General features: G+C 44.9%; 1 protein-coding gene across 1 annotated transcript in view; it reads left to right on the forward strand.

Annotated features, from left to right (window-relative positions):
• Positions 1-20225, forward strand: part of SVEP1 (sushi, von Willebrand factor type A, EGF and pentraxin domain containing 1) — a 534033-nt gene that overhangs the window by 219964 nt on the left and 293844 nt on the right. The window contains exons 12-13 of the mRNA XM_029614894.1: positions 14273-14467; positions 18614-18735. Of these exons, the coding sequence (XP_029470754.1) occupies positions 14273-14467; positions 18614-18735 (317 nt within the window). The remainder of the gene's footprint in view (positions 1-14272; positions 14468-18613; positions 18736-20225) is intronic.

Genomic DNA, 20225 nt, shown 5'->3' on the forward strand with positions numbered 1-20225 from the left:
TGAGGCAATTTTCAAAACAGCCCATCCAGCTGCAAAGTCCATGCACAATTTCCCTTTGCAAGATGCCCATGTGTACAACTGGACCTTGAAGTCTGCACCTGCTTTTTGGGTGGATACAATTTGGCTGGGAAGTAGCACGCATACGTCCTAAAATGTAATGCACATGTGCAGTTTTTTCATCCTTCCCGAAACACGCCCCCCTGGGAATGCCTCCCCTGAACCCAGCTAAATGTGTGCTCCCTGCTGTGCTCTGTGCATGCTGTTAGCTGCATTAAGGGAGGGACATTTTCACTTATCTGGGAAAAAGGCTTTTTAAAAATTGTCATTTAAGGGGATAATTTTATAACAGGGTGCATAAATTTGTGGACTGTCACACATCTGAATTACACGAAAGTGAACATATGTGTGTAAGCTTTGAAAATTATCCCAGCAAAACTGCACACACACACACACTCAATTTCTCTTGTGGGCACTTATCTTTGGTATTCATCCCTGAGGTTTTAAGAACAAATATTAATTTATGTATTTATTTATTTATTTGTGTGTTTTTATATTCCGAAGTTTGGTACAGGCCTTAACTCCAGTTTACAGAGAAAACAACTTGTTACAGCAAATTTCATAACATGTAAAACCTATACTCATATATTCATAAGAAAAACAGTTATATTCATAACATAAAACAGTGAAAGTCATAGCATATATAAAACAGATATAGAGATTATAACTTCTCGATAACCTGTATTTAAATTGAGACTTAATTTAACTGTAAGTTGCTTACAGTTAAATTAAGTCTCAATTTAAATTAATTCAAATTAATGTAAACTAATTTAATTTAATTGCTTTAATTTAATTTAAATTAATTAAGTAGATCACAGTTAAATTAAATTTAATTAAATTTAAATTAATTAATTTAGATTGATTAATTTAAATTAATTTGATTTAAATTTAATTTAATTTAACTGTAATCTCAATTACAGTTAAATTACCCGGACATCAAGGTGGTAATGCCTGGCAAAAGTGTGCGGAGATTTCCATGTAGCCACCTGACGCATTTCCTGCGGCGATACCTGCTGACATTCCGCCCATGAAATCGCTAGCGATTAAATAGAATGAGCTCTGAGACCAACTGGAATCGGATGGCCCTGAACTAGATATGCCGAAACAATAGTTTCCTTTAGCTAGTGTTCAATAGTGGCTCTTGAAGCTTTATGACCCCTCCTGGGACTACTCCACAACACGACAAATGGAAACTATTCGTAACCTCCAAGTAACGCAACAACACCCGTTTCACGTTCAGCTTTCGTAATTCCCTAGATTCAGAAGTAGACAAATCCAGGGGCGCTGTTTGGCGGCTGATGGGAGCAGACGCATAACTCGAGAGCTCCGTCCCCCGCAGGACTTTTCACCATCTATTACCGCTTATTAATACCGGCAATTATTATAGAAATAGCACGGGGGAGCTATAAACTTGGATATCCACTTATTTATGGCATCTAAAAGGAAAACCGCGGATTTAAAGCAGTTTGCCTACAACCGCGTGGCGCCGGAGGATGGGCCTGCAGCGGCAGACCCCATAAACACAGCTCCTGAAGCCATGGAACCGGCTCCAGATCTCCCCCAAGGGGATAATTCAACTGTGGGCACCTCCGGAGTAGAAACGGACCTCCGAAATGAAATCAGATCGTGGTTTGTCGAATTCAGGGCTGACCTGCGACAGCATAAATCAGAGCTCATAGCAGCCATGGCCGACCTGAAAGAGGATTTCAACGCCCTTGGCAACAGAGTCGACGAGCTGGATGTGCGGGCTGACCAGCAAGGAGAAGCCATCAACCACATGCTCACTCAACAGGTCGAGACGCAATCTGAGCTCCATCAGCTGATTGATAAGGTCGAGGACCTTGAAAACCGCAATCGCAGAAGTAACTTGCGTATCAGAGGGGTCCCTGACACGGCAGAGTTCGAAAATGCTGAGGACACCGTACAGCAGATTTGCTCGTTTATTTTACAAACTGCCGGACTTAGTAGAGATCCTACTGCTACTCCCTCTAACTCCATTCGCTTGGATAGGGCACATCGCTCTTTGGGGCTACGCAGGGATTCCAGACCGCGTGATCTAGTGGTCTGCTTCCATGATTTTGGCCAGAAAATGCAAATTTATGAAGCAGCCAGAAAACTCAAAACTTTGACCTGTTGGAGATCTACCAGGACTTGTCGCCGCTCACCCTGAAAAGAAGATACGAGCTTCGTGAGGTCACGGCCGGCTTGCGGGACAGCGCGATCCGATATAAGTGGACTTTCCCGTTCGGCCTCCAATTTCAGGTGAAGGGAGTCACCTACCGAGTTCGCAGTCTAGAAGAAGCGACAGATGCATTCAAGCAAGCACAGTTACCGGCTCGTTTTCAGGCCCCCAAGATGGCGGCGGAGGCTCCTAAATCAACTGCTTACCCGCGCTGGCAGAGAGCTGGTAAAGGCGGGAAGCGTCTGCGTAGGCAACCGTCCGCTTCTGCCGCTGTGGTGCCGGAACAAGGCTGAGGATCTATAGTTTTTTCTACCTCTGCTGGGGACCAGATGTTAGTCTGCTGACTGCTCGCTTGGGCATGCCTTGTCGGAGCGGGCTGGAGGACACGTCCGTGTCTAATGGTTTACCTTAAGCGGGGAGCTTAAGGATTTGTATGCTCTTCTAAGATGGTTATTTTGTTATAGTTATAGTTATTGTTATAATATAACTGTGTTATTCTTGTTTTTTTATGTGCTCATAGTTTAAATATGCTTTTGTATAACTTTTGTGTGCCTGCGGGGGGGGGGGGGGGGGATTGCGGGGTCTGCTTCAGTCGGGGCGGATTAGCTTCCTCTGGTGCTGCCAACCCTCGTGTTGAGCACGGGTTGGCTGCTACAATATGGGATCGCAACATGAGGTTTTCACTTTCCTTATTCTCTATGTTGGACTATTTGTGGTATTTGGTAGGCTATTTAGTTCACTACTGAGCGACGTGGGTTATAGTACAGCTTGGGTACAGGTTATTGCACTGGGATATAGTTGGCAGGGAATGTCTGTGTATTTAGCAGATATGTACACCATCTCCATTTTCAGATGGCTACCCGCATAATATCTTTAAATGTTAAGGGGTTAAACACCCCAAGAAAGCGGTCCCTCTTGCAAAGAGAGCTCCAATCCCTCCACGCCGACATCGTTTACCTGCAGGAAACCCATATCAGAAAGTGCCATGAGCGCCTTCTTACCTTTTCACAGTACCCGGGAACGTACTGGGCAGCTAGCTCCAAAGAGGCTAAGTATATGGGCGTGGGCATCATGCTTGCACGGACTCTTATCCATGAAGTCCTTGTCAAACATATTGATCCGCATGGGAGATTTATTTTGCTCAAAATTAAGGTGGGGAACCAGATTCTCACACTTCTCAATGTATACTTTCCGCAAGGCAATCAGATACCATTTTTTAGGATTTTGGGTCGTTTACTTCAACAATATGCTGAGGGAGAAATCCTGCTGGGTGGAGATTTTAATGCCACTAGTGCGCCTCATTTAGATGCATCCACGGGCGGCTCCACATCCAAGGGTATGAGAAAAGCATGGCGAGACTTTCTAGAGACCTGGAGTCTGACAGACATTTGGCGCCAGAGATACCCACGATCCCGTTCATATACCTTTTACTCCAAACCGCACAACACATATTCCCGCATTGATTATTTTTTTGTCTCACACACATTTCAGAATGCCATTGGTAGGGTGGGTATCGATAACATCACCTGGTCTGACCATGCCCCTATCTGGATTGAAGCCGTGTGGCAGGATACAGATCCAGGTCTCAGAACGTGGAGGCTTAATGACGCCCTGCTTCGTGACACAGCCTTTGTCCAAACCTTAACTAAACATATGCAAGAGTATTTTGATTTCAATAACACAGAGGATATCAAGCCTACCACTTTGTGGGACTGCTCTAAAGCAGTCGCGCGAGGCTTCCTTATTGCCCGTGCCGCATACTGTAATACTGAGAGGAACAGCCGTAGGCAGGCGCTATTGCAGGAATTAGACCAGCTAACTAAGCGCCATACAGTCACGCTGTCCCAAAAGACATACCAGCAGATAGTGCGGGTGCGAGATTCCTTAAGTGCCCTTGATGATGCCGCAATCAGCCATAATCTCTCTATGGTAAAACAGAAATATTTCGAGGGCGGAAATAAGGCGGGCAGACTCTTAGCTCAGAAATTAAAGGCGGCTAGAGCATTAACCCTGGTGGCCAAAATTCAGACTCAGCAAGGGATTACTGCAACATCCTCGACAGACATCAGGAAAGCTTTTACTGACTTTTATGCCCACCTTTATACGGCAGTGAAAGATATTCCTGACGATGCCATACAGCAATACTTGGATTCTGTCACTTTGCCGACCCTACCTCCTGTACATCTTGAAATGCTAGAGAAACCTATTACCACTCTAGAGGTTATGGCAGCAATCAAAATGTTAAAAGTAGGAAAAGCACCAGGAATAGATGGGTTCACTGCTACATACTATAAAAAACTATCCAACATCCTAGCGACCCCTCTCACGGATATGTCCAACTCACTCAGAACCCTTGGCAACTTTGCTACAGATGCTAACACAGCGGGCATCTCTGTCATCGCCAAACCAGGCCGTGACCCTGGTGTTTGTGGCTCTTACAGGCCAATCTCACTGATTAATCTAGATCTAAAACTCCTAGCTCGTATACTTGCGGCTCGATTAAATAGCGTTTTACCAGAGCTTGTCCATACTGATCAAGTGGGCTTTGTCCCGGGTCGTCTAGCTGCCGACAACGTACGTAGAATAGTCGATCTTGTAGACTATGTGCGTAACGCCCATGTGCCCACAGTGCTCCTTTCACTCGACGCTGAAAAGGCCTTTGATCTTGTTCACTGGCCCTTCCTTTTTGCAACGATGAGGCGTATGGGATTCGGTGATTATTTTACACAATGGTTAAACAAGCTTTATGACCACCCGGCTGCAAGGGTTAAAATAAATGGCAAATATGGAGACGCTTTCCCAATTGGCCGAGGCACTAGACAGGGCTGTCCGCTGTCCCCATTAATGTTTGCTCTCTTTTTAGAACCTTTCACGACGCGAGTTCGAGCGGCTACCAATATCAGTGGCGTCCTTAGGGGTAATCATCATTTTAAAATCTCGTTGTTTGCGGACGACATTATGTTAACTTTGACCAATCCGCTCGCCTCCTTGCAAGGGATTACATCTGAACTACAGGCCTTCGGTGGGGTTTCTGGGCTCAAGGTAAATTATGACAAGACAGAAATACTTAATATCAATTTACCAGAGGATGCGGCCGCTACACTTAGGGCACTCTTTCCTTTTAAATGGGCACCCAAGGCGCTGAAGTATTTAGGCATTCGTATCGGCAGGCAGGCTGACCAGCTCTTTGATCTCAACTACAAGCCACTAATACAGACCATTCAGGGGGATTTGGGGAAATGGGCGAAGGGCACATTCTCATGGATGGGGCGTATAGCCATTATTATAATGAATGTGCTACCGAGGCTCCTTTACTTTTTCACGACCATCCCCATCTATCTCCCTCCATCTATCCTTAAAAAGTGGCAAGCCATTATTTTTGGTTTTATCTGGCGGAAACGTCCGCCCAGGGTAGCACGTGGCACATTGTATCTTCCAAAAATCAGAGGGGGACTCAGCGTTCCGAACTTAGAATGGTATTATTGTGCGGCCCAGTTAAGGGCTCTTGTTATATTGCATCGTACCATAATGCTTCCACAATGGACTTTATTCGAGCGCACTTTTTCAGGAGCACAACCCCTTTCGGCCCTACCTTGGCAGCCAAAACCTACGTGGCAAGGGGTCTCATACTTACCTTACGCCCTAACCACCACATTTAGAGTATGGGCGAGATAGAAGCCGGCACTGGTGGGTCCAGAACAATATAATTTATTGACCCATCTTTTCAGTAACGCGCTGCTTCCCAGGCCTCACGTTCCAGAGGTCGCGTATAAATGGATGCAGGTGGGCATTTCCCAGCTAGACCATTTGCACAGACAGGGGGTTCTTATGTCTCCTGAGGAATTGCGCTCCCAATATGCCTTGGATCATGTGGACTTTTTGTTGTATGCCAAATTGTACCATATAACTAAACGAGCACTTAGGGCAGGTGATCTGCGAATAACAGGTTCTCTTTTTGTAAATTATTGTAAGCAAGCCAACACTATACGTGGGCTTATATCTAAAGTATACCAGTTTTTGGCTGGCTGGGAGGCACCTCCTTTTCGGCAGCAGACCCTATGGGGTGAGGACTTTTTGCAGGATCTATCTATCACAGAATGGGACCTCATATTCCTTTCCGCACATAAGTGTTCCATCTCAGCACGGCTACAGGAGAACTGCTACAAAATGCTATATCGCTGGCATTATGCACCTGATAGGCTTCATAAAATGAATCCGGCTATGTCAGACCGTTGCTGGAGGAAATGCGGGGCAGTAGGAACATATTATCATATTTGGTGGCAATGTCCAGCGGTTACTACCTATTGGCAGATGATTTTTTCCTGGGCTTCTTCTATTCTGAATGTGTCATTGCCAGTCCAGCCCTGGCATGTTCTTTTAAGTTTGCCTTTGGAAACTGTCCACAAGGCTGCCCAGCGCTTTTTACAACAAGTTTTCATTACAGCCCGCCTGGCCTTGGCGAATCATTGGAAGAACTGCTTAGTGCCTAGTCTACCAGAGGTCCAAGCCAAATTACACCACACTTATCAATTGGCTAGGCTTACAGCGGTCCATCACGATAGACTACCTGCATTCATCAAAATTTGGGGGCCTTATCAGTCTTGGATGGCAACGCAGCGCTGATACTCAGACCAACGGAGATAGGATTCCAAACTCAGGCCGTGCTCCCTGCCGGCCTTATGGACACTGGTTTTTTCGCGCAATCTGTACCTTTTGGAAATGAATAGATATCCATTTTCATTCTCATGCACGCTTTAGCCACTGCCACCACATTTTGAATTCCAGGACTGTGATTCTACCCATGTTGTTGGGGGGGAGGGAGGGGTGAGTGGGTTTCCTTTGGTACCAAACACTTTAAGTGGAGCAGTGGGGCACTGGCGTTTTATGCTCTTTATATCACAATGTAGAAGCACATATTTGTTTGTATCAATAGTTCATACTGTTTATTTTTCATGCTTCTTCTGCTTTACTAATAAAACTGATTAAAAAAAAAAAAAAAAAAAAAGAAGTAGACAAATCCAGACCTGCAAAAGAAGGGAGCTCCACCGACTGATTCAAATGAAAGGAGGATACCACTTTTGGGAGAAAAAAGGGGACTGTCCGCAAGGAAACCCCCTTCCTCCATAATCCTTAAGAAGGGCTCTCTGGAAGGCCTGAAGCTCCGAATTACGTCGTGCTGAGGCGAGAGCTATGAGGAAGACGATCTTCAATGTCAGATCTTAGGGTCGCTCGTTTCAACGGCTCGAAGGGTGCATTACAGAAGGCGCGGAGAACCAGATTCAGCTTCCATGAGGGACAAGGGTTCCGAATTGGAAGATGCAGATGTTTATTGCCACGCAGAAAACAAGCTACATCTGGATGGGATGCTAGAGTCACACCCTCACTTTACTCTGAAAACAACCCAGGACTGCTACCTAAACTCGCAGAGAATTAAAGGCCAATCCCTTAGCTAGAACTGCCTGTAGAAAGGCCAGAACATCTGCAATGGAAGCCCTGGACGGCTCCACCTGGTTGTCCAGGCACCAGGCCTCAAACACCCCAAACTCTAACGTAGGCCATAGAAGTAGAAGCTTTACAGGAATGTAAAAGCGTGGCAATCACCGCATCTGAGTAACCCTTGCTCCTTAATTTCCGCCTTTCAAAAGCCATGCTGCTAGACAGAAGCGATCTGCCTCTCTGAAACAAACGGGCCCTTGATGCAGGAGATCCGGAGATGGATGAAACCTCAGCAGACCCTCTACTGCTAGATTCAGGAGATCCGCAAATCATGGGCGCCTTGGCCATTATGGCGCCACTAGTATCACTTTTTCCTGATGAACCTCGATGCGGCGCAGAATCTTGCCCACCAGCGGCCATAGTGCAAACATGTCCCTTGGCCAGGGAAGGACCAGAGCATCTATCCCTTCTGCTGCTGTCTCTCATTGCTGACTGAAGAATCAAGGATCCTTGGCATTGCGATACGTTACCATCAGGTCCATGGCGGGCCTGGCCAGCAGTTGCACAGGAGCTGAAAGGCCTCCTCAGAGAGCTTCCACTCCCCTGGGCCCAATTGGTGGCGGCTGAGAAAATCGGCCTGCACATTATCCACCCCGGCAATGTGAGAGACCGCTCTCTTGTACAGATGCTGTTCCGCCCAATTGATCTAAAGTTGAGCTTCCGTTGCCACCGGACGACTCTTGGTTCCACCTTGACGATTGATGTAGGCAACCGCTGTCGCATTGTCTGAGAGTACTCTTACCGATCTTCCCTCTACTAAGGGAAGGAAGGTCTGCAAAGCCAACAGCACCGCCCTGGTCTCCAACCGATTGATCGACCAAGTGGATTCCATTCTCATCCATTGTCCTTGCACCACTCTCCCTTGACATACTGCTCCCCAACTGGAGAGGCTGGCATTGGTGGTCAGCACTATCCAAAAAGGAATTTCCAAGTCCACCCCCGACGCAAGTTGTTCGGGCAGAGCCACCAAAGTAGGCTGGAACGCGCCGAGTCTGTGAGCGGTAGGAGAAGATAAAACTGCTCGGAGAGTGGATTCCACTGGGAGAACAAGGCTGATTGAAGTGGACGCATATGAGCAAAGTCCTACAGGACCAGATCGAGAGTGGAGGCCATTGAACCTAGAACTTGTAAATAATTCCAGACTCTGGAGCGAGGCATGGACCGTAGAGATTCCACCTGAGCGAGAAGCTTGTTGCGTCTCTCCTCGGTAAGAAAAACCTTGCCCAGGAGTGTGTCGAATCGAGCACCCAGAAACTCCAGGGACTGAGAAGGAACCAGATGACTCTTGTCGGGATTGACAACCCAGCCCAACAAGCTTAACCAGTGCAACACTCTCTGAACTGCCGTCCGGCAAAGGTCCTCTGATTTTTCTCAAATCAGCCAATCATCCAGATAGGGATGCACCAATATATTTTCCTTTCGAAGTGCCGCTGCTACAACCACCATCACCTTGGCAAACACTCTGGGCGCTGTCGCCAGCCCAAAGGGCAGTGCACAAAATTGAAAATAATGCCCGAGGACTGCAACTGCAGATACTTCTGATGGTACGGACGGATGGGTATATTCAAGTATGCTTCCGTTAGGTCTAGAGGTGCCAAAAACTCTCCCTTGTGGACGGACGTTATCACCGAGCGAAGAGTTTCCATGCGAAACCGAGGCACCTTCAGCGTGCGATTGACATTCTTTAAATCGAGGATGGGATGGAAGGTGCCCTCCTTTTTGGGTACTACGAAGTAGATGGAGTATCGACCTTGCCTGAGTTCTCCTGCGGGCACCAGAACTATGGCTCCCAGTTCTTGCAGACGTCGTAGGGTGTCTAGTACTGCCTGACATTTTTGACTGTAAGAGCATGGGGAAACCAGATAGAATTCCTGCAGCGGCCGAGCAAAATCTAAAGTGTAGCCGTGTTCTATTATATTTAGGACCCATTGATCTGAGGTCAAATTGGTCCACTCCTCTAGAAAGGGAGACAGCCTTCCCCCTATCTTTGGTACAGAGGAGTGAACCGGCCTCACTTCATTGTGAAGATTTGAGAGCAACATGTGCTTGTGGGGCTCTGTCACTACCAGGATGTCAGATGCGAAAGGACTGATTCCAGGAGTGTTGCCGGGCAAGACCTTGATGAGACGAGGACCCGGAAGATTGAGATGAACAAAAACGACGATTTCCCCGAAATCTGGCCCTTTGGGAAAAGGATCCCCTCATCCTAGGCCTGTCCTCAGGCAACTTATGGAACTTGTTCTCTCCAAGAGACTTAATCAGGTCCTCCAATTGTTGACCGAAGAGTAGCTTTCCTTTGAAAGGTAAGGATCCCAGCTGAGCTTTGGAAGAAACATCCGCGGACCAGTTCCTGAGCCAGATGAGTCTATGGGCAGAGTCAGCTGAAACCATGTTTCTCCCTGAAGTACGAAGAAGATCGTAAAGCGCATCAGCACTGTAAGTGACCGCAGCCTCCAGCTGACTGGCCTGCGCTGCCTCTGCTTCAGAAAAAGATGCAGTCGATTGTAAGTGCTGCACCTAGCGGAGGCTGTCTCTCAACGCAAAACTACTGCACATGGCTGCCCGAGTGCTGAGACTTCAAAAATCTTTAAGTTGCAGCTCCAATTTACTATCCGGCAAATCCTTAAGAGCAGTGGCTCCCGTCACAGGGATGGTGGTCTTCTTTGTCATAGCAGAGATAGCTGACTTTCATCCCCAAATTTGGAGTGTCCCACTCCTGAAACATCAGGTCAGTAACCGACATATGGAAGGCGAATGATTTTGCTGGGCCCCAGAGTCCAACAATCACCGGATCCACTACCCCCATACTCGAATCTTCCAGAGGGACCTCAATCCCCAATTCCTCTAGAACAGCCGGGATGAGAGATCTAACTCATCCTTACGGAATAAACGCACTTGGGGTCATCTCCCTCAACCATAGGTGTTCCTGCGTGCTTGGAAGGCTGGGTCTGGGTATCTGGGTCCGGGTCTGCATCAAGTCCTTGTGGATCATGTGGAGGGGTGTCCGAAGACGTAGTGTCCACCGGATCCGAAATAGATCATAGAGGGCGGTTAGATTTCATGGCTCCCACCGTCGGTGGGGACTTTGGCTGCTTATGGGTCGAGCCGGCATCCTTGCTGCGATGAGAAGCCCCTGAGGCTGCCCGAAAGCCCCTGCTACCCTGTTTCTTTGCTGTTTTTCTGAGCCTTAAAGGCCTTGTGGAGCAGCAGTACAAAGTCAGAGGAGAATGAAGATGAAGAATCTTCTGAGAAACCGTCCCCCCCCCCCGGGGGTCCCTTCCTGACAAATGCTCCTGATCCTCCTGGAAAACGCCCCCCCCCCCGAGGCCCCAGGCTGCGGCGAAAGAGGTGGAGGGGAATTCCCCTCCCCCAGCGCAACTTGTTCCTGAGCCCTGAAAACTTGTAATATTGCCTCCGTTCCCGTGCTGAGCCAGAACAGATCGGAGGGCTTACTGCTAACCTCGAGCCTCTCAGGCTATTGCCGAAGTCGGGAATCCCCCCGTGGGAAGTTTTTGCTGCTGCCTGCCCAGATGAGCCCTCCCTTCCTGAGAGGCAGTCAGAGCATATCCTGGCTGTGGAGAGCACTTCCACACGACGAACAGGCCGCACCACGCGGCATTGTGAAGGGACTAAAAATAGCCCGGGAGCACGGCAGGGAGGAAGCAGACTGCAGCGCAACGTCGGCAAATCAGGGGTGGGGGAGACAAAGAGGACCCTGGACCGGCCGACAGAAATAAAAAAGTAAGATTACCTTTTTTTTTTTTTTTATCGGAAGCTGTGTGTCTCCCCCTCTGAGGGTGAGTGAACCGGGCTCCCCGGTATCACCTCAGCTGCTGTGTAGGGCAGGGAATCGGGTCCTCAACCCTCTGCTCTTTAGCCTCTATTACCAGGGGCGATGGTCCCACCAGGAGCTGACAACCCCCTGGGAGGTTCATCCTAAGCATTTTGTCCTTTTTTTTTTTTAAATGTAAGGCAATCAAAATTAACTCCCTAATCAAAACCAAGACCTAAAAACCAAATTAATTCCACAGAGAATACTAGTTAATCCAGGCTAAAGGGATTTGCACCTCCATCATCTGCTGGAGACAGAGAAATACTGACAGACTCTAGGTGGCACCTCAGGGGTATAGGACGGAGTCCGTTAAAACTTCTCTGTCTCCATCTGCTGGAGGGGAGGCAAAACCCAGGAGTCTGGACTGATCCGGGTATGTACAGGGAACTGCAGATAAGGCATTACTTTAACCTGCTGAAATCCCTTTGAATATTATCCTCTTAGTGCAGTCACACTGCCCTGAGTAAAACACACTACCGCTTGACCTACGCCTTGAACCATGTATGAACAACTTCAAAAAGAAATTGAAAACATGGTTGTTCAAGCAAGCTTACCCAGAATAAAGGACCTCACTCTATTTCCAAAGTAGACCACTTTGCGTCTACTCATCTTTTCCTCACATTGAGGATCTATGTTTTGTTATACTCTCTCCCCTCAATTCGAGGAAACACGTTTTGTTATTCTGTCCTTTCTTAGCTACCTCTTACCCCCTCTCCCAGTTTTGACTCCCCTGTTAAAATGTAATTTCTAAGCTTAACCAGTTTTACATGTCCACAACTAATGCCGGTATATAAAAATGTTTAAATAAATAAATAAATAAATTTTCTCTTCCCCACTGATTGAACCACTAATTCTAACCGTGCACATCACTTAGTATTCCATTCCTTAGTATTCTTTCATTTTGAGCCAAAGTAAAGCTCTCTAATTGCCACTGAATAGCAGTAAAGCTTTGTAGGGATTTCTGGTGGGTTTGAGGTTTCGAGTAGCAACAGGCCCCAAAGTGCTAGGATGAAGAGTGACCATGACCTCTGCTCTGCCAGTGCAAGTAATCCATAACCAGGCACATTGCGAAAATGAGAAGGAGCAATCCAGAAAAAGAAAAGAGTGCTGGATTGGGCAAAGAAAGATGAAAAGCGGAAATTCCCCCAAAACTAGTTGAGCTAGAGGGGAATCAGAACACTTGATTGCCACAAGGCAAAGGAAGCCAGAGAAAGCCTGGGCACACGGATCTCTGACCGCGGTACTCCTCTGTCTATGGTAATGTAACAGGCAAGCAGTGGAAGTCTGTACTTGCAGAAATTCCTCAGTTTGTGCAGATTTCACTGATGCTCAGCCATTCCACAGCAAGTGTGAAATGGGACCAAAGCTTTAAAGAAAAGCGCAGCCTGTCCATCCTCCAAGTGCATTCATTCTGTTTGGTAAAGCAAACACAACTTGTACACATTTTCCTGCCTATTTCATTGGCAGCAGTCATTAGACACAGTACAAGTACATTATGCACCCCTTTTTTTTTAAAAAGGCAATTTGGGTACAGGTCATGAACAATGTATTAGTTCAGTTATGGTCAAATTGCTAGATCCAGGCACTTTGGGGTTTCTTTTAAAGCTTATTTTAGTTTATATTCTGCCTTTTCCTTTTTTAGGCTCAGTTATGGTTCCATTTTGCTTCCGTTTTACATTTTATGAAACAATTTATAAAATACTTTTGTACTTCATGTAAGCAATAGCAAATGACTTCTGTGTTAAAAACACGTTAATGTATGAACTGAATGACTTCAGCACCCAAGAAGTGCCCTTTAATGGCCCCCTGATACCATTTTTAATTGAACTGGGACCAAAAAAATGTCATGTTTATAAAGTTTTGAAAACAGATTCTTTCTTGATTGTATATTGTAAAGAAGGAACCTACGGTTTCAGGTTTTAATTTTCCTAGGAATTTATCAATGTTTATAACAACAAACACTAAAATAATATTTACCCAGAAAAATGGCAAGTCATTTTTTTTCCCACTGATTTCTTTTGTTTCTGTTTTGATGGTAATAAACACCAATAAATTACTGGGAAAAATAAAGTCAATACTGCAAACGAAAGTCCCTAATTATGTTATGCTGTTTTAGTTAAACACTTAGGGGTAGATTTTAAAAGGAGCGCGTGCGACATACATGTTATTAAATCAGGGGTCGGCGCGCGCTAGGGGGGTGCACAATTGTGCACCTTGCACGCACCGAGCCCGCTCCGAGCCGCACTGCTTCACCCATTCCCTACCCCCCCAACCCCACCTTCCCTTCCCTTCCCCTACCTCCCCCGCCCTTTCCCCCTACCTTATTTTTTTTTCTTTCTTTTACCACTAAACTTACTTCAGCCCTGGGGCTGAAGTAAGTTGCGAGCGCCGGCCGATTGCCAGCTCGCGATCCCTGGCACAGCGGCCCTTAACCTGTGTAGAGGGCATTGTGAAGCTATCACGTATGGCTGTAGCTGGCCCTAGGGTTACACGAAATAGGATAAAACCAGAACTGGATGAACTGATCCCTTATGACATAGAGCTGGGTGGTAATCCTAGCTGTGTGCTTGGCTAGTGCCTCATGCTTTGCTGTCTGTACATGAAAGGACTTTGATGCATGGTCACATAATGCGTTCTGACCAATACCAATGCTTGATTATTCACAGCCATTTGCTAATTTAATTTAAATTTTTTTTTTAACACAGGTTCTCCTTGTGAGATCCTCTATACTCCGGTGAATGGGGATTTTGTGTGCTCAAAGGACAAAGTGGGTATTAACTGCACGCTGCAGTGCAAGGAAGGCTATTCTTATCCTGAAGGGTTGGCTGGAAGTTACTATTGTGTGTATGAGGAAGGTGTCTGGAAACCACCCCACTCCACCAGCTGGCCAGATTGCTCATGTAAGTTTTTTTTTTTTGTTTTTTTAATCTTATACAGAATGTAGAAATGTAAGTTTTCAGGATAATTGTTAAAACAGTGTCTAAAATCTAGGCCTAGCTTGATATGGGTAACACAGAGGTCTTTCAAGGTGAGTCAGTTGATTCAGGCTTTTGCCTCTTCCTGGAACAGGGCTCAAGCCCCTGTGATTTCATTTTATTAATTTATTTAAATGGTCTGGGGTTTAGATTCTCTACTTTTAAAATTAATGTGTGCTTTTAGATTTTCTTTTCCTACAAATGCCCATTCCATCTTGTTTGGGCTGCTGAGTTGTGGTAGAGGCAGTGCAGCCATTACAGAAATATAGACTATGATGGTGGATAAGGACAGTAAAGCCCATTTAGTCTGTCCAATTTACTTTCTGGTGCAATACCACAGAGCTCGCTTAATCTCCAGTTTTACCTTCATTTCCTTACAATAAGGAATCCTCTGGACTTATCCTAAGTTTTCTTGAAATCTGAACTGTTCTGTACATCGACCGCCCTTTTTGTGAAGAAATATTCCCTTATGTTATTCCTCAGTCTGCTCTCTTAAAGCCTCACTTCTTGACCTCTTGTTCTAGTACTTCCTTTCCAATGAAGAAATGCTTGATTCATGTGTCTTATTTATAACTTTGAAGTGTTAGAATTCAGGAATGTTGTATTGTGTAACCGTTGCAGAGGAGCGATACTGAACTGGCTCAGGCATATTGCAATAAGCACTTCCGTCACTGACAGTTTACCGAAACCCAGTCCTTCACTTATGACTGCTTAAGAAAAGTATTTGAGAGAAAAAGTTATGTATTTGTTCATTATTTAATACTCTCTAAAATTGGAAGTTTGTTTAATGATGCCACAAGTAATGGTTGATTAGCCACTTCCCTGCCTATTGTGCTCCCTGCACGTTATCCAAGTAACGCCCACACGGCCCGGTTGACGAGCAGCGTATGTCCGTGAAAACTCCAGGCTTATCCATTGCTTCTTTACGGCTCCTGCATCTGCTGCCAGTCCCAGGGCATCTCTGAATTTCAACTCTGGACTCAGCGGAAGTCCCGTCCTCGGTCCCCACTTAGAAATGAAGGTGAACAATTTGTTGCTCTGCGCTGCTCAGTAAGTCAGGCAGCAGAGCATGAGCCAAGCAAATGGAGAAGGAAGGGGGCTGGCCTGATGGCTGAGTGGTAGTGCACCCTACCGCCATGTGGGAAATCTAATTTCAGTTTCAGAGCCCGGCCTCTGCTCTTTCAGTCAGCCTGGGCTAGGAGTGCCGCAGAGGGAGCACTCACATCCCCGAGTGGGATTAGAGTCACGCTTGTTGCACAGTGGCAACACTTAGTGGATCAGACTCAGGGTGCCTGGATTTCGGAGGAAAACTCGGCCTACTGCTGTGATGTCTGGGTTTGGACGCAAGCGGTGATGGGGGGTGGGCAGAGGAAAACATTTCCTACTAGGTTACAGATTTTGAAATAGGCCACAAGCCTACTCCTTTTCTTTGTGAAAAAGTAGCTGAACAGTAAGTAATTTTGTTGTGAGTCAGACTTTCTGAAACTAGACAAAACGAGGGTGGGTCATAGGCTCCATCGTGGCTGGCCGTGACTCGCTGTTTCTCCTTTGACAACCGCGTCTGGTCAAAAGGGTTTCCTCTCATAAGTTAAGATTTCCTAAAAATAAACTATACGTGGGGTTTCTTTAAGGGGTGACAGCTATATTCCCCTGCTTTTATTTTTTAGCCATAATTGACTTTGAACTTAGAGCCTTATTTCTAATAGTGTTGCAGCTCTGCACATTTGTTCCCGTTCACCAGAGGTTATGGATTAAGAAAACTTTGGGAACGAAAAATGTTATCATTTATATCTTGAATCCTCATTTTGCATGTTTTCAGAAGATATAAATTCTCTTAAGGGATTCTGTTTCTCAGATATTTATTTGCTGGGAAAATAGATTGGTAGGATGGGGTAAGGACTTTTTCAAAACCCCACGCTCCGGGATGACTGCTAGTGGGCTCTTGGCAAAAAGGCCAAGTCTCAGTCTCTCTGAAAATCCTCAGCTCTGGACTTTGGATGGCGAAGTCCCCAAATTTCCAAAAGTACAACCAAACTGCTTCTTTCAAAAGCTTCTCTTCTCGTCTCCCAAACAGATGCAAAAGTCACCCCACTTCAAGTGGGCAGAGGGCAAGCACCGCGCCCAGACTCTCTTTCCCTCAGGCAGGGGGATCAGCTCCTAAAGCTGCATTCAAGTCCAAAGACCCCAGAAAAATCTTCTCAGAATCAGACTCTCCAACACCTCCGTCCCTCTCTTCTCCTGGCCAGAGGGATCTAGCCAGGGACCTCCACCAAATACCTCTCCTCTCACCACCAACTCCAATCCAGCTCCAAAGCACATGCTAAGCCCCAAATACAATATAGGGCCAAGCTGACCATTCCCAGCCTTGAGAGATGGCACCAGTCAGAGATGGCCCGAAATTATTGGTTAGCCAAGGGTGAAAGTATTGGTAGGGATCGGGAGCATCCCTATAAGTGCTTTGTGATAATCTAATTGTGGGAAAATTGGCACTGCCCAGTATGTTGTATGTCATAAGTAGCCGAAAATGCAAACTGCTGGAGCGGACTGCACTCAGCAATATCAGTACATACACAATGAGTGCAGAAAACTTTCCAAATGGTCAATTTTTAATATACATCGAGTAATTCATATATGGCAACTCCATTGTATATAGAATGATACTTTTTAACGGGTCCCCCGACATGGACCCCGTGTTTCGCCAAGCAGGCTGCGTCGGGAGGGACAATTTATATGACACCAACCAGTGTTACAGGCAGTATAACTTCATAGGGTGTCATATAAATTTGTCCCTCCCGACGCAGCCTGCTTGGCGAAACACGGGGTCCGTGTCGGGGGACCCGTTAAAAAGTATCATTCTATATACAATGGAGTTGCCATATATGAATTACTCGATGTATATTAAAAATTGACCATTTGGATACATATATCATAAGTAGAACATTACACTGTGGTTTCATCTCTTCTTGCTGCACATAGGATGTTGGCATCTTCCCTGCATAATAAAGTAATGTAAGCCAATTATACAAGTTGTAGTACTGTAATTAACTTACTAGTCATGCTGGGACTGGAACACACTCAGTTCAGGCACACGGGCACTACCTCCTGGGGGCGCAATAGAATATTTAAATGAGGGGGTCGTGCTGCCAAGGAGGTGCTAGGGACAGATGTGATCTCCTAGCGCCTCTTTCGTAGTGGGTGCCCAGGAGATGTGGCTGTCAGGTGACTGTCAGCGGGTTAGGAAAAGGGACGCTCAATTTTACAAGCATCCGTTTGCCTAGCCTGTGTACAGCCACGGGTTAGGAAAATGGACGATCGTTAATTGAGCATCCCTTTTCCTAACCTGACCGCCAGCACACTTTTTTTTTTTAAACCTTTTGGTTCCTTCGACTTAATATCGCCACGATATTAAGTCGTAGGATGTACTGAAAAGCAGTATTTTCTGCTTTTCTGTACACTTTTTTGGGCTGCATAGAAATTACATAGAAATTAACGCCTGTAATTTCTGAGCGTAAAAATGAGTGGGTCGGGTGCACATTTTTTTTTTGATCTGGGCAGAATAGCTAGTAGTCTCATCAGCGTGCATTTGTATGTGATGAGTGCTATTAGTTTCGCGGGGGGGTTGGGCGTGCGTTTGGGACGCGTTAAACCCCTTATGGAATAAGAGGTTGTGGACACATGTCCAAATCCTGCGTCCAGCCACGAGTTAAACAGTGCGCTTCAAGGAACTGATTTGCTATATTTAAGATATCATTTTAACATCAAGATTTATTATTTCTCTGATTCTGGTATGTTAATTATGTCATCTGTATGTTTGAGTTTCTCTATATATATTCAAATGTTCCCTACTTTGAACTTTGGGTATATGCGGGCTATAATTTTTTTTTAAACTAAATTAATTAAATACCTAATTTCCTGGCAGCTTACTTTTCCAATTAGAGGATTTGAAAGTCCAAGGCTAATAGGTAGGAAATGCCCATTTTGATTGTCAGAACTGCTACAGAAGCAGGAGTTGCTTTGATGTTATTAACCATCTAATAATCAGAAAGAACTATTTTGTTCCATGTCTTTCAGTAAATCGTTTGGCGAATCATGGATACAAGTCATTTGAAATGCTTTACAAGGCAACTCGATGTGATGACACCAACTTTCTAAAAAGTTTTGCTGATGCTTTCCAAAATACTCTTGGTAAAATGGTAGGTTAGTAGAGTTTATTTATATTTACCATTACTACAGTTTAGCACTTCTATAGCACTATCCAACATATGCAATACTACACAAATACACATAAGAAATAGTACCTGCTCCATAGAGTTTATAATGTAATCAAGTCAAATATAGAGGACAAAAGAGACTTTGGAAATTTCATTTATTAAGAAAATGGTTAGAATCAGTAAGGCTGTCAGTGGGATAATCAGGGGTTAAGATTTAACAGCTTCAAAAACGTGGGTTTTTAGACTGAATTTGAATAGGGTCACAGAGGGAGCATGACGCACCAACTTATTTGATGACTTTTACGTTTACCCAGCATTGGGGACATTCAGTTTAATGGTTCTCTCTAAAATGCAAAGTGACTGTAATCTTTTTTCAATTATCCTGGGAGCTCAGGTTTGTTTGCAAGGTTTCTATCAGCTCTTTTGCATGGGCAGAAAACTTGCACGTAAACAAGACCATTAAACCCCCCATTTGAAGTAACTGTAGTGGTTTTAGTAGGCTTGATGGTAGTAAAAGTGAGTTGCAGTAGTCTAAGTTTGAAAATATAAGTGTTTGAAAGACAGCATGGAATTCTTTTATTGTTAATAAGGGTTTTGGTCGATGTAGTACCCTGTTTTGATTAATTTGTTTATATGCTTTTTCATAGTGAAGTTCTCATTGATCTGAATTCCAAGGTCACTTATTTGATCTGAGGGAGTAATATTAGTGATTCCTAGGTCTAGGATTGGCAGTTTGATTATCATGTTATCTTTCCATAACTTCACAATTTCAGATTTTGGGGGTGTAGAGATAATTTCAGTTGAGAAAGTTGCATGGTCTTCATATATGTTGACAGAGGCGGCACAGTTTTTTCAAATTTTGTCGAATGGGATATAGAATTGTATGTTGTCTGCATATTGGAAGAAAAGTTCACAAATAACGCAAGATCCCTTTTTAACATAGTTAACGATCTCACCAAAGATAAAACTAACTCTCCTAAAAATCTACCAGAGAATCGTTGCATGAAATAGCACAATTTTTCAGTGATAAAATAGAGAACTTAATAACCAAAATCCCTAAGACAACCAAACAAGAAATTAAAATGTGCTCAAGAGATGTCACACAATGGTTCAAGTTCACAAATATATCAAATATTGAAGTAGAGAATATGCTAAAAAAGTTAAATCCTGCTCCACATAAAATAAATGCATTACCAATAATGGATCTAAAAAAGCTATCAGATATCGCTGCACCAACACTAAAAAAAATAATAAACTTGTCCCTGGAAGAAGGACATATGCCCGATATACTAAAAGGAGCAATTATCAAACCAATAATAAAGAAAAAAAACATGGACCCCTTAACACTAAACAATTACAGACCAGTCTCCAATTTACCACTAATTGCAAAACTAATAGAAAAAAACAGTTTAAAAACAACTAACAGAGCATCTAGAAAACAACAACAGTCTATACCCATCTCAACACGGCTT

Source organism: Rhinatrema bivittatum, chromosome 1 (assembly GCF_901001135.1).
Source record: "Rhinatrema bivittatum chromosome 1, aRhiBiv1.1, whole genome shotgun sequence".
In the NCBI taxonomy this organism is placed as follows: Eukaryota; Metazoa; Chordata; class Amphibia; order Gymnophiona; family Rhinatrematidae; genus Rhinatrema; species Rhinatrema bivittatum.